At 35.3% G+C, this 13480-nt stretch overlaps 1 protein-coding gene across 1 annotated transcript in view; it reads right to left on the reverse strand.

The window, feature by feature from the left end:
• The window catches only part of SCD1 (stomatal cytokinesis defective / SCD1 protein (SCD1)), a 166625-nt gene that overhangs the window by 146789 nt on the left and 6356 nt on the right, over window positions 1–13480 (reverse strand). Inside the window, exons 2-4 of the mRNA XM_089991664.1 lie at window positions 11324–11417; window positions 7165–7366; window positions 55–196 (exon numbers count right to left, since the gene is read on the reverse strand). Coding sequence (XP_089847790.1) covers window positions 55–196; window positions 7165–7366; window positions 11324–11417 — 438 coding nt within the window. The remainder of the gene's footprint in view (window positions 1–54; window positions 197–7164; window positions 7367–11323; window positions 11418–13480) is intronic.

Below are 13480 nucleotides of genomic sequence, written 5' to 3' on the forward strand. Positions count from 1 at the left end.
AACTGAGGTAAGTTTGAAGCCTCAAAATATCAGCAGTATTGTAAGTGCACTCACATCAGCATGGGGAAGGCCATCTTTTGGAGGAACCTCAACACAAAGAAGATAATTCTCAACTGCAAATAAGACTCTATCCTTTCCAGGTGTTGGCAAAGGAACATTCAGTACCATATGCGTGATAACATCCCACAATGGCTTGCTGAAATCATTTTGCAAAACAGAAGGTCAAAATGGAAAAGTGCTTCTGGCACACAATATTGAGGTTCCTTATGAAATGCCAGCAGTATGCTAGTATAACCACAATACCTAACCAAGAATAACTTCACATCATTATATGTAGAGGATTAGCAGTAATCATAAGAAAATTCACATGGGAACCATCTCATTACAATTTCAGTGTATATTTTTTTGCCGCGCAGTAGTATAATATAGAAAACCATAGCACTTAGACATCCCATATGCACACAAGTATAACTCACAAATGTAAATTACTGAGCTGAACTCGATTATATGTCCAATGGCTTTTTTATTTCTTCCTTCTCTTTCTAATTACATATAATTTTTTTGGGTGTTTTCATGTGTTCATTCAATTAATTAGAATTCTCTTCATCCCTTTGCCTTCTGTCATATGTTATCAAAAGTTAAGAGTTTTGTGTTTTATCCACAACAATCATGCCTTGCAACTCAAGCTCAGATCATCTCATTCACTAATTGTCTTCATTTGTCCATTATCAACATATGTTTATGATTTTTCAGTTCAACAAGTCATCTTCTCTTCTCCTTTTCTTCTTTTCCTCATGCTATAGATGTTCCCTTGAGTGGCTCCACCCTGCCTATCATCTAGCTCTATTCAAAAATAGGAAGCTTCACACCTGAAGGAAAAGTGATCAGTAAATAGGCATGGGTTGTGCCCTAACCTCATGTTGGCACCAAGATAAAAGCACCCCCAAGGCTAAGCATTCAGTCGGGACCATTGAACAAAAAGGAGAGCATTATGTCAGCATAGACAGGTTCACTTGCAGCTTTGTACAGGACAGGGTGCCTCGGTTAGCCTCTGATTGGGTGGTGTTCGCAAATGATTCATTGGAACATGAGCATTGGTTGCATTGGCTTTTTATTGTTTTTTGAAAGTTTAAAGGTCTATGCCCTTTTCTTTGATCTCCGGCTCCATTCATAAAGCTGCTTGGAGGAACCAACCCCCTCTTAATCCACTTTTGTAGTGGAATTTCATGCTTCGCACATAATCGTATAGCTAACATGGGTGCTAGCATAACTGCTTCGAAACTTCTCTTCAAAATTCAAGAAAATGTGAATTTCTCCTAATTATGAACCCATAGTTGATTACTTTTATCTAAGTTTTTTTTGGACAAATAGACTATTTTCCATTAGAAAGATTTGTTAAGGCACCCCAATCAATCTAAATGGTGGACATTTTTATGCCAGCATGGCAAGGTACACTTTGAATTACTCTCAGTTCTAGGAAGTTTTAGTTTTTCATGCTTTTTATTGTAAGTTTTCCTTTTTCAGTAGCTCCATTTGATTTTTTTTCCTTGGAATAACAAATGTTTCAGAGTTTTATATGTTGGAACCAGTGTTGTAAGTATCGTACCATATCGTACAATACGTATCATTACTTTTGGGTTTTGCAATATGATACACACTCATAACACGATACGAGTGTATTGTTCGATACACCTTCGGCGCACTTTAAAAAGGCCAAAAGTTATTTTTTTCACTTTAGGTTTTAAACACCTTTTGAGGGTCGACTTCTCCATTTGCCTAAAGGCCATTAGAAGTGCATTTCCACCGTTTTTCACCCAAAGAAGTGGGTTTAAGTAAAAAAAGTGCATTTTCACCATTTTTTCACTCGAGAAAATGGGTTAAGGTAAAAAATCTTTGTTATGAGTAAAATTACAAAGTTACTCTCCAAAAAAAAATTGCCTTAGGGGACGCTGCCTCCTACAACCCCGCGCCAACTTACCGCGAAGTTGAATCCACGAAAATTGAAGATTTATATCAAGGTAGAAATCAGGCTCCGCACTCTTCCAACAAAGATGACATAAAATGATCCGGCATGGCAATGGCGCACTCAAGTAATGAATGGAAATCGATTGAAAATCGAGTGCAACTATTGTTATAATATTTTTTTGTTTATATAATATGAAAGTATGAGTTTTGTGGCATGTGCTTAATTGCAAGATATTTAATATTTTGCATTGTCCTTGCGAGATATGCATACAATATTATCTATCATTCTATATCAATTGATGTTTGATGATGTCATATGCTGCACATAGAGACATAAATGCTTCATATGTGATTTCATGGTTGTATTTTATGCAATTCATCATTGTTTCATGTGATATGGTTTTTTAGAATTTTTTCTGATTTTTTCTGATTTTTCTTGATTTTTTTGGAATTTTTGAATTTTTTTATTAAAAATTTACGATACGAAACAGTATTACTTCGGGCCCGACCGATACAATACTTACAACCTTGGTTGAAACTACATAATCTCTCCATGCAAGTTTTTCATACTTTTTCTCACTTTGGGTGACTTATATTTCGATGCATAACACTGTAATGAAACAAGAAAAAGAACAAGAGAGTACTTCTTATAGGCTTTACAAGAACACAAAGACTACTTATGGGTCAATTACATAAACACATGCACATAGGCCACTTAGGGGCCAAGAACACAATAAAAATATATAATTTTGTATATCCAAAATGCTTGAGAAAGCATAAACATTATATGAGGGGAGATACCCCTATTTATACACAACAAGGCCCTTGAGAGCCATTGGGATACTCCCCAATGGCTAGAAATAAAGTCGTTGGGGAGGTCCCAATGACTCTATGGGCTGATTACAAATATGTCCTCAACCTTAAGTAAAATACCTAGCCTATAAAAATAAAGATAAAAAGACTATTGTGCACCTAATGGGCATAACCTATTACAAAACTATAAAAAGATGAAAATACGCCTATGAGTATTTACCTATTACAATGATAAAATATATATATAAACAAGAGTTCTAATCGAGGTTATTCAAAAAAGCATTTTTAACATTCATTTGAAAGATGGACCATTTTTTAATTGAGGTTATAGAAACAAGAGTTTCAAATGTTTCATCATAGTCTATTCTGCACTCTTGACTATATCCTTTGGCTACAAGTATAGCCTTATATCTCTTTAATGCCCCATCACTTTTGGTTTTAATTTTATAAACCCATCTACACCCTATGGTTTTTTTCATTTGGATAATGCTTGAATTTCCCAAGTTTTTGCCTTTTATAAAGCTTTAATTCATCATTTATGGCTCTAATTCATTCTTGATGATTCTTAGCATCATTATAAAAGGATCGTTCTACTTGGAGCTTTGGAAATCCTCATGGATTGTCTTGATTTTGAAAATATTTTTCTAGGGCATATGGAGGATGATCTTCGGTACATCGAGTATAAGTTTGAACTTCATTATCTGAATGATCTATGTCATCAAGACCTTCATTTTCATTCTCATGTGCATTATGAATGTCTTTATTGTCACTCTCATGCACATTATAAATATCATTACTATCATAATCAACAACTTTATCATCTCATTAGCAAGAAAAAAAAGAAAAGAAAAATCATAATGTTCTTTGGTTTTATCTTTATCAAACTCATTTTCTTTTTCAAAAAATGTGACATTTCTTGAAACATATAGCTTGTCCTGTCTAATTTCATAACGTCTATAACCTTTTTGGTTTTCGGCATATCCCAAGAAAACACAAAGAATAGCTTTAGCAGAAAGTTTGTCATTTTTGTTGGTAAAGACAAAGCATTTATAACATAAAACTCTTAACCTTTTATGATCAGGAAAAGTTTTAAATAATTTTTCAATATAGAAAAAAGTTCAATATTATTTGAAGGCATTCTATTTATTAAATAAATTGTCGTAAGGGTGGGTTTGGCCTAAAATCTTTTAGAAACATTTCTTGATATAAGAAGTGTTCTAGTAGTTTCAACAATATGTTTATGTTTCCTTTCAGCTAGCCCATTTTGTTGAGTATTAGGACACAATTATTTATGAATAATCTCATGTAAATCAAGATAGTTTTTGAAGTCATTTGATAAAAATTCTCCTCCAGAATCATATCTAAAAATTTTAATGTTGGCTTTAAATTGAGTTTTTGCATAATAATGAAATATTTTAAAACAATCAAATACTTCGAATTTGTGGTTAAGAAAATATATCGAAGTGTGCTACTATAATCATCCACGAAAATAACATAATACGATATTCCTTCTTTGGACACAACCGGAGTTGATCCTATACATATGAATGCACTTACTCAAATGGTTTTTTATATATAAAATGACTAATTCCAAATGGCAAGGATTTCATTTTACCAAGAATACAATCTTCATAAACTAAATGCACCGGAGAGAGAAGAGGCTTGATTTTTTAACATAGTTTGTAGTGCCTCCATGAGTTGCGCTAGAGACATTAAGCCAACACTTTTGGTGTTTTCATCTACACCATTCATTTCAAAAGATAAGTCCCACGGAAGCCACCTTCTTTTTATCTCTTTGATCTTCTCTTCTCCTTTTTGGGCAAAAAGGCTTTGATATGACCCCAACTCATTGCAAAAATGGCATATTAATTTACCACTCTTCTTGTATTCATAGCCATTTCTTCAATGATCATTTGTATTTCTTCCATAATCATTGGAGTTTATCTCATACTCATTGGAGCTTCTCTCATAATTATTGGGGGCTTGTAAGCCCTTGCGTGATTTCTAGGCCTTGACATAAGAAGCACTTATTCTTCATCTTTAGAAGGTTTTTTTAATCTATTTTCCTACATAGTTAATTCTTCAAGTGTTTCTACTATGGTAGGTACACGTCTATGAAGAATTGTTGATTTGGTCCCTTCAAATTCAGGTCTAAGCTCATTTACAAATTGGTAGAAATGTTGATTTTGATTTAATTTTCATGGAGTTTTACGTCTTGAGGGCAATGTCACTTAGATTCTAAAAGAGTCAATTCATCCCAAAGAACAGAAAGAGCATTATAGTATTCATTAATGCTCATTTCTCCTTGGATCATGATTCTAACTTTGTTTTGCATATTACATATATGAGCTATATCATTTAGACAATACATATCTTTAAGATACTTCCATATATCACTAGCAAAATCAAATTTTGTCAAACTTGAGCACTTCTTGATGTCAACACTATTGATGAGTCATCCAATAATTTTTTAATAACCCATCCTCCATTCTTTTCATTTTTTATCATATTCAGCAATGACTTTAGACATTTCATCTCCTTTAAGTGTTACTTCCTTGCCATTCTCGATCTTGGTGAGCATAAGCTTAGGTTCTCTTTTGGTACCATTAACCAAACCCCATAGACCTTTTTACCATATTTTGTGTTTTACTATAGATGCTCACATCAGATAGTTTGTATCATTGAGTCTCATGGAAATGGAGATGATAACTTCTCTTTCATCCTCCATTTTTACAAGACGAGACAAAGAGAGAGAACTAGAAAGAAAGAAGAGAAAAGAAAAAGATAGCAAGAAATATGTTGAAAAAGTTTGATAGTGTGCTTCTCGAGGCAACAAACCAATAAACCAATGCTCCTCCTCTTGATCTTCACGTGCAAGTCACAACCCAAGAGCATCAAGGCTTTGATACCATGTAGGTTCGATTTGATACTCTAACTACTGGAAAGTGAAACAAGAAATAGAACAAGAGAGGGACTCTTATGGGCTTTACATACATGTATATGCATATATGCATATCTTAACAAACTCGCTACATGATTGAACCACAAACTTTACAATTTATCCTTATTTCAAGGTCCCTCATATTTTTCAACCCTTTATAACTATGTTGTCAGCAATTGACTGAGATTTGTTCTTTAGGAATTATTCTACATCAAAAGTTTGACTTTTTGTCAAATACGTGTGTCTTTTTTGGGGAGCAATGCTATTTTGTATGCTAAAATAGACTATAGAAATGCAGCTATATAAATGTGCTATAGGCAGAGACCAAACAGCTAACAGCATTGATAGGATGATTTTATAACTACCTTTGAAGACAATATTAAGCACACAAATTAATGCCAGTGATTTTGGCATGGATCGTGGATTCAGTTGATGCCTCGATCGAAACAGAAGTATGTGATTGCTATGAAAACATCAGTTTCTATTTCTAGTGTGCAACAGCAAACAAATATTTTCATGCCTACCACTTGGATCACGGGCAGTAGGGCTTTAGGATCCAACCAGTCCATGGCCCATAAACAGGCTGTGTGGCTCTGTCCAAAATGAACCCGATTAACCATCCCTTTGAGACAACATGTGCAGCTCATGGGCTTCCCATGGCCCAGCACATCTGGGCCAAGGTTTTGAACCCCCACCTGGCTCGAACCAAACCACAACCCATAGACAGACAACTTGGCCTGGCCAAAAAAGTGAGCTGGGCTGGACCAGCCCATTGCCTACCCCTACTCACTACTCATTGTTGGAGTAAAAATTAGCTAAACATGTATTTTTCTTCATTTTTAGATTACAAGTACTCACTATAGCATTTTGCTAGCAAGTCTTAACTTTCATTTACTACAGCACTTTAGGAGTTTAAGACAGACATAACTGAATATTACTGTAAAGTAAATATATATTCAATATTTCAAGATGTTGCTCATTTACAACATAGAGGGTATTCCTCATTGTAGTGGTATTGTAGTTTGAAGTATGGCATTTTAAGTACAAAATACGCCCTTAAATTGTCATATAGAAAGTGTAAACTTCCAAATTTATAAATTTCTTATAGGAGAACTAGCATAAGCACTATTTGCTTCATCATTAGCCCATAAAAGAACTCTTGGCATCAGGCCAGTAACTACCAATCATAAAACTCCCCATGAGTAGCACACAAACACAGGTGCATGCAAGCACATGCATGGAGGCATGCACACTCATGCACATATCGGTATGTACATATGTAGGCAAGTTTTAGGTCATGGCATTTTATCAACTAATGCATCAAAACATCTAATGTATGTCTTTTTGTGTATAAAGATTCACATTTACATCAAAAAACTGTTGCAGTTTGTCCAAGAAGCATCCCGAAACTTCTTTTTCATGGTTTCAACTTTCAAATAGATTACCTAGCTCCAACTGAAGAAAAACAAAGGCTAAACAATTCTTCCAGAGCTTCACCGAGGACATGAAAGCTGGGTGATCGAGAAACAAGGCAGATACATTTATCAGCAAAGGATTTTGACGGGATGTGGTATGCTTCAGCAATGTCTTCACTAACAGGATCCCTGAATGCAATGCAGGATACATAAATTTTGGACCCATCTCCCTCTGCAAGTGAATTTGCATCAGCTCAAAAGATATTATTCGAGAAAGCAGAACACAAGGCAAAAAACAAGGGGAAATATAAATAGCAAAATAAAAAATTATCTAGAAAACTCAGTCTAGTATATAAGGGGCTTGCTATGCTTCAGACAAAACACATGCATTAAAAAAGCAAAAGGAACAAGTTATGAGGCATCACTTGTTAAGGATCTTGTGCCAATAGAGCTTCTGTAATATATTTTATATTGTAGGGATATTTCTGAAATTTATCTTACATTATAAAACTATAAGATCTAGATAAGCATTTTTGTAATTTAAGAAATAATAATAACAATAAAAAGAGGCACACGTAGCACTAATCAAAGCTATCATCCTCTTTGCTGAAGTTTTCTCTCTTCTTGTGTTTCTCTTACCCTTGCACAAGGCGTGAACTACAAATTTATCTTCATACAGTGAGGGCAATTTTAGTAAGTCACAATTAAAACAAGGTGGATGATCCTTCTCTTCTCTTCTCTTCTCTTCTCTTCTCTTCTCTTCTCTTCTTTATTTCTTGCTTCTTCCCTCCCTCTCTTCTCTTTTGGATCATATTTTTGTGTTCATCACTTCCATTTATATTATTTCTCATCTTTTTCTCTGTACTATTTCTACTCAGTTTTCGTTTCTTCTTCTTCCAATACAATTTATTAGACCCTCTTTCTCCCTTTAGGAAAAATAGAGGAAAAGAAAAAAGGTGGAATCAGGTAGATTAGATCTGATTCATCAAAAAAAAGGTATCATTCATTTGCTAACTTCATCTGTGCATACTAATGTCACACATTTGTTGACATTAGTCACCAATGCGGTATCTGTTACAATCAGACTATTCGATCTGATACTAGAATCTGTTATGATATATTTATAATATTAAAATGAGAACAGAGGAAGAAGGACAATGTTGTTTTATGATGAAAAGTCAGTCTACTTTCCCATTGGTAAGTTTTGCGTGCACCATTCTGGACCCTTATTTGCTAGACCAAATTTGATTCTTGTTTGGAGCTTTCAACTGACCATTACTTTGGCTAATTCTTTGTTTTGTAACTGAAGTTTGTTTTTAGCTTTTTATCACTTCATCTTGCATCATTTCACTTCCTTAGCCTCTCATCAACACTTGTGCCAACAAAGTTAATTTTTGTTGAGCAAAGTGACAATAGAAAAGGAGGTACTAGCCAAGGAGCTTGCGCAAAATCAAGATTATATTACTTGGAACAAGAATGAACAATCTATGGGTGTGTATGTGAGCAGCAACCTTGTCTCATGAAGCGCTCCCAATCCTTACAAGTGTGACAGCATGTGATTTATGCAGATTTTACATGGGTGGTTAGAGTAAATATGTACTAAGATATAATCATCTGAAGTATGGATTTGGCAATCTTAGACACCCAACACTAATGTGTTGGACTTTCTTAACCATTTAAGTATGTAACTACTCAGCTGGAAGCAATCGGAAGTCCTATATCAGATGAGGATATTTGTGTACAGACTGTAAAAGGATTAAGCTCCAAAATATATAGGTTTGTGGCAATGGACACTGGATGAGTTCCTCCCATCATTCCATGAGCTTAAATTGATGCCACTAGAAATTGAGGTCATGTTTAACATTCTTCTTTGACTAAGAGGAAAATCAGCCCCATCATGAAGTCAAGGTGGTTGGTGTCAAGTGCAAGTCCATCTTAGGATAATGACAATTTCAGAACATCTAACTCCAGTAAAGTATGAGCCAAAGCAAATTTTGCTCGCCATGAAAAGGGTCTTTGGCTATGTCACAGGGATTCGGCTAGCAGGGTGCCGCACCCGCGTCGACGCGACTCGATGCGGGTGCGGGTGCGGGTGCGGCACCGGGTGCGGTCAACCCGACCCTGGGTGCGGTCAATGCACCCAGGGTCTTTTTGGTCCAATTCTCGAACTTAAAAAAAAATTGCCAATAAATTTTTTTTGCCCTATATGTCACAGGGATTATCCAACTAGGTGCTGCACCCGCACCCGATGCGGTCAACCTGACCCTGGGTGCAGTCAACACACCCAGGGTCATTTATGTCCAACTTTTGGACTTTATATATATATATATATATATATATAATTTTTTATATTTTTGTCGCACCCCCGCACCCAGGTTTTTTGAAAGTGCCGCACCCATGTGACATAGGTCTTTGGCCCACAGTATCCATGAATCGTAATCCCAAAGGCAGTAAAGCGATGTGCCAAATGTGTAGGAAACATGACCGTTTTAATTCATGTTGTTATTTATGTTCTCTTACATGTCACCTGTCAATTCATTGTTGACACACTTTTGTCTTTTTCTTTCTTTAAGTGAAACTCGGCATAATGCACACATGCAGTCTATTACATCCTCACGTCCTTCTTTGGGAGGCGTGCAAGATGATATATTCAGTGCCTCTTTGAGTCAGATGAATGGCAGCATAACTTTTACTATGAATTCATGGACAGCAAGAACAAGTGAACAATATATGCAGCCTTTGATACCTCAAAAGTTCAAAACATCTGATACTTGGATTCTATTGCTGCACATCATGCAACAGATGATTCAAGTAAGCTTATTAATGTTATGTCTTATCATGGTTGTGACAATATAACTAGAGGTGATAGCAAACATCACCTATAGTTCCTACAAGTTTTAGCCCTCTTGCTTTGTCTACATTCTTTATTCCCACATTCAGTGTAACTTGATTTTGGTTTTTCAATTAATTAACCAAATGGTTGTAGTCAAAGGCGCCGACTAGGCACCTAGTCGGGCTAGTCGAGGGAAAAACTAGGAATCGGCCGGATTCCTAGCTTTTCCCTTCCGGGGTACCAATTTTCCCCCCTAGGTGCCTAGGCGGGAAAATCCTTACCTGCAACTTGTTATGTGCATTTTTTGCTTTTTTTTAATTAATTTGTTATGTGTGTTTGTTTATGTAGATGTGACATTGAATTGTTATGTGTTTGTTTATGTATGTAGATGTGTCTTCATTTTTTGTCAGGTTTTGTAATATAACAGGTTTACTATGCAGCTATGCTTCACGATAGTGTTATTTTGTACTTTGTGCATTTGTTGATTAATTTTATGTTGGATACATCTTTGTTGTTAGTCTTTAATAATATTTGGGCAGGTTTTGCAATATAACATGTTTACTATGCTTGACGATAGCAATATATTATGCTTCGTGCATTTGTTGTTGATTAATTTTATATTGGATACATGTTTTTTGTTAGTTTTAGCACTTTCTTTTAAGAATTTAGATTATTTTAAAATTATTTGGCATTTGTTGATAGTTGTTTGATTTGCTTATTCAATTTTTTTTAATATTTGGACAGGTTTTTGTAATGTTCGATGTGCTGTTTTTGGTCTATTGCTTATTGTTGATTGATTTTATGTTGCACAATGTTTGTTACTAATTTTAGCAGTCCATTTGCATATTTTAAATATTCTTTATTTTTTAAAATAAAGTACCAACAAATCCGCCTAGTATCCGACTAGGCTTTTTAGGGGTCCACCGCCTAGCGCTTTTGACTAAATAGGTTCTTATGACCAAACCACAGTAATATACATAACCTCTTCCTCTTCAAAGTAGGATTGGGTGCTGAGTCTGATGACTAGATCTTATGGTGGTAACTTATGTGATCTATCAAAAACATGTTTGAACAAGTTTCGAGCACTAAAATTCCTCAGTTTGGAATAACAACAAAATTTTACAATAAAACCCATGATCATTTGGAGACTCGAATGCAATTTTATGCAAATTATACATATCTAGAATAAATGTTCTGCAACAAAACTTTCAGTAGGAAAAACTTTATAACACTGAAACAGGTATTAAAACTTAATGATATCCACAATGCAAAACTGATCAATATTTATGTTTTTTGTTTCTGATAGGATTATCCCTCAACGATATAAATTAACACAAAATGATAGTTGTAGCATACCAGTCAGAACAATTGGATAGCTCCTTGGAAAGGTTGATAAATCCGTAGAGTTAGGCCCAGAAGTAAAAAACTCCACACCAGCTGGAAGAACACACTGCAGAACTCAAATCTGGAAAATTAATCTATCTCAAAGAAACAACCTTGATTATCATTTCAAGAGAACATCCTTCTAAATCACAACTGATTGCATCTCTAGAACTATTCCAACACACAGTGTAGAATAGCATTCACCATGGTACAGTGTGCTTCGATGACTAAGGATTCATAAATACAAATCCTTTAATCAGGGTGTAACCAACAATCTTAATCAACTATAACCCCCACCAACACTCTTAATAAATTATAACCCCCATCAATCATCAATCTCAATATGAAAAGACACAAAATCATATACCAGACTGCTAGTATATTAGTTTAAAACAATTTTCAGTGAGCCTCTTTAGGCAACAGACATGATAAAATATTAAAAGGGAAAAGCCAAATATCCTTTGAAATGCTCTTCATTTCACACAAGGCCATGGGCTCCTTCTTGGCATGCATGAGATGAAAATAACCTTTAACATTTTTCACCCACAAAAGGTGCACCTATTTTACAAAATGAGACTCCCATACTGAGATATTGCACAAATGCAATCATCATCATAATCCTTGAAATATTATATAATGTTAACTATTCTACTTAAGGTAAATACTTTCTATAGCAAGGTCCATTCCCATTCTGAAGTTAGGAATAAGCTCTGTCCCTTTAACATTTTCTAAAAATTGTCCTTCACATGCATTTTCATACCTGCTTCTTGTTAAAATATGTAAGCCAAACTTGTTACTTCGTATATATATTTTACATATATAAGGTAATACATATACATATATATAATATATGTATATGTATCTACCTATTATATATGTAAAATATATATATAATTCTATCTTTAGTCTTAGGGGTAGTTTAGTCTTTTTTACACATATTCTTTTTCGAATGTCTTGTAATTTCTTTTCCCATTTTTATTTTTTCTTTTTCTTTCAATAAATGCTTTGAAACTACCTTGGTAGGGGCCCAACACACTAGTCGTTGGACCCCTCCAACGGTCACATTTGTGACCGTTGGAGGGGCTCCAACGACTATGTGGAGCCCCTTCCAAGGTCTCCTTTAGCCCTATAAATATGGGCTCTCTCCATTGTATTTGTATTAGAGTGTTGGGGTTTATTGCCCAACCATTTTAGTGTTTATGAAACTTATGAGTGCATTTGCACATTTGTGATTTCGTATTTTGTGCTTTTGGTGCACAAGTGTTCCAAGTGTTCTTGGTGTGTGTATGTTCACACTTTTATATCGTTCCTTTGACTTTAGTATCTTGTTGAAGATACTTTTACATGGTATCAGAGCCTTGTTGAAAGAGAAGAATTGCGACTCGCCCTCTCTTACATTCCTTGAAAAGCGTGCCTTCAAGTTTCTTGAAATCAAAGAGGATCATCTTCTTCGAGCAATATTTTGGAGTCTCTCTTGTCAAGGAAGACGCGAAAAGTAATTGAGGTACATATTATCCATTAGCTTCTTTCCTCTCTAATGGGCGAAAAAGACTCCCATTTCTCTCTTGGGTTTAAGCTTAATGGCTCAAACTATCATCTTTGGGCCGGTAATATGAAAGCTCGTATTAAAGGAAAGGGGCTTTGGGGTTACGTCCATGGATCCATACCGGAACCGGAACCCAAAATTACCATTGTTGAAGGAGGGGATATTAAGATCCTCGAAGGGGATGAAAGACAAAAGGCCCTTGAAGAGTACTCTAAAAAACATGATGATTGGGAAATGAAGAACTTCAAGATCTTATCTTGGATTTTCTCATCCGTTGAGACCAAGATAAACGCCAACATCATCAAATTTAAAAGGGATTCCGAAGCTTGGGTATATCTTGAGAAAATGTACACCTCAAGAGATCTATCCCACAAGTACTTTCTCCAAAAGAGGGCTTTGACTCTCCAACAAAATGACATGACAATTCGGGAGTACTTTGCCGAATTATCCGCTATTTGGGACGAGCTCGCAATTCTTGAACCTAAATGGAGTGGTGAGGCAATCGAATTAAGGCACAAACAACTTGAGGAAGACCGGTTCTTCAATTTTTTAAATGGCCTTAGACCCGAATTTGAACAAGTTCG

This window comes from Nuphar pumila, chromosome 16 (genome assembly GCF_984573655.1).
Source record: "Nuphar pumila chromosome 16, dmNupPumi1.hap1.1, whole genome shotgun sequence".
In the NCBI taxonomy this organism is placed as follows: Eukaryota; Viridiplantae; Streptophyta; class Magnoliopsida; order Nymphaeales; family Nymphaeaceae; genus Nuphar; species Nuphar pumila.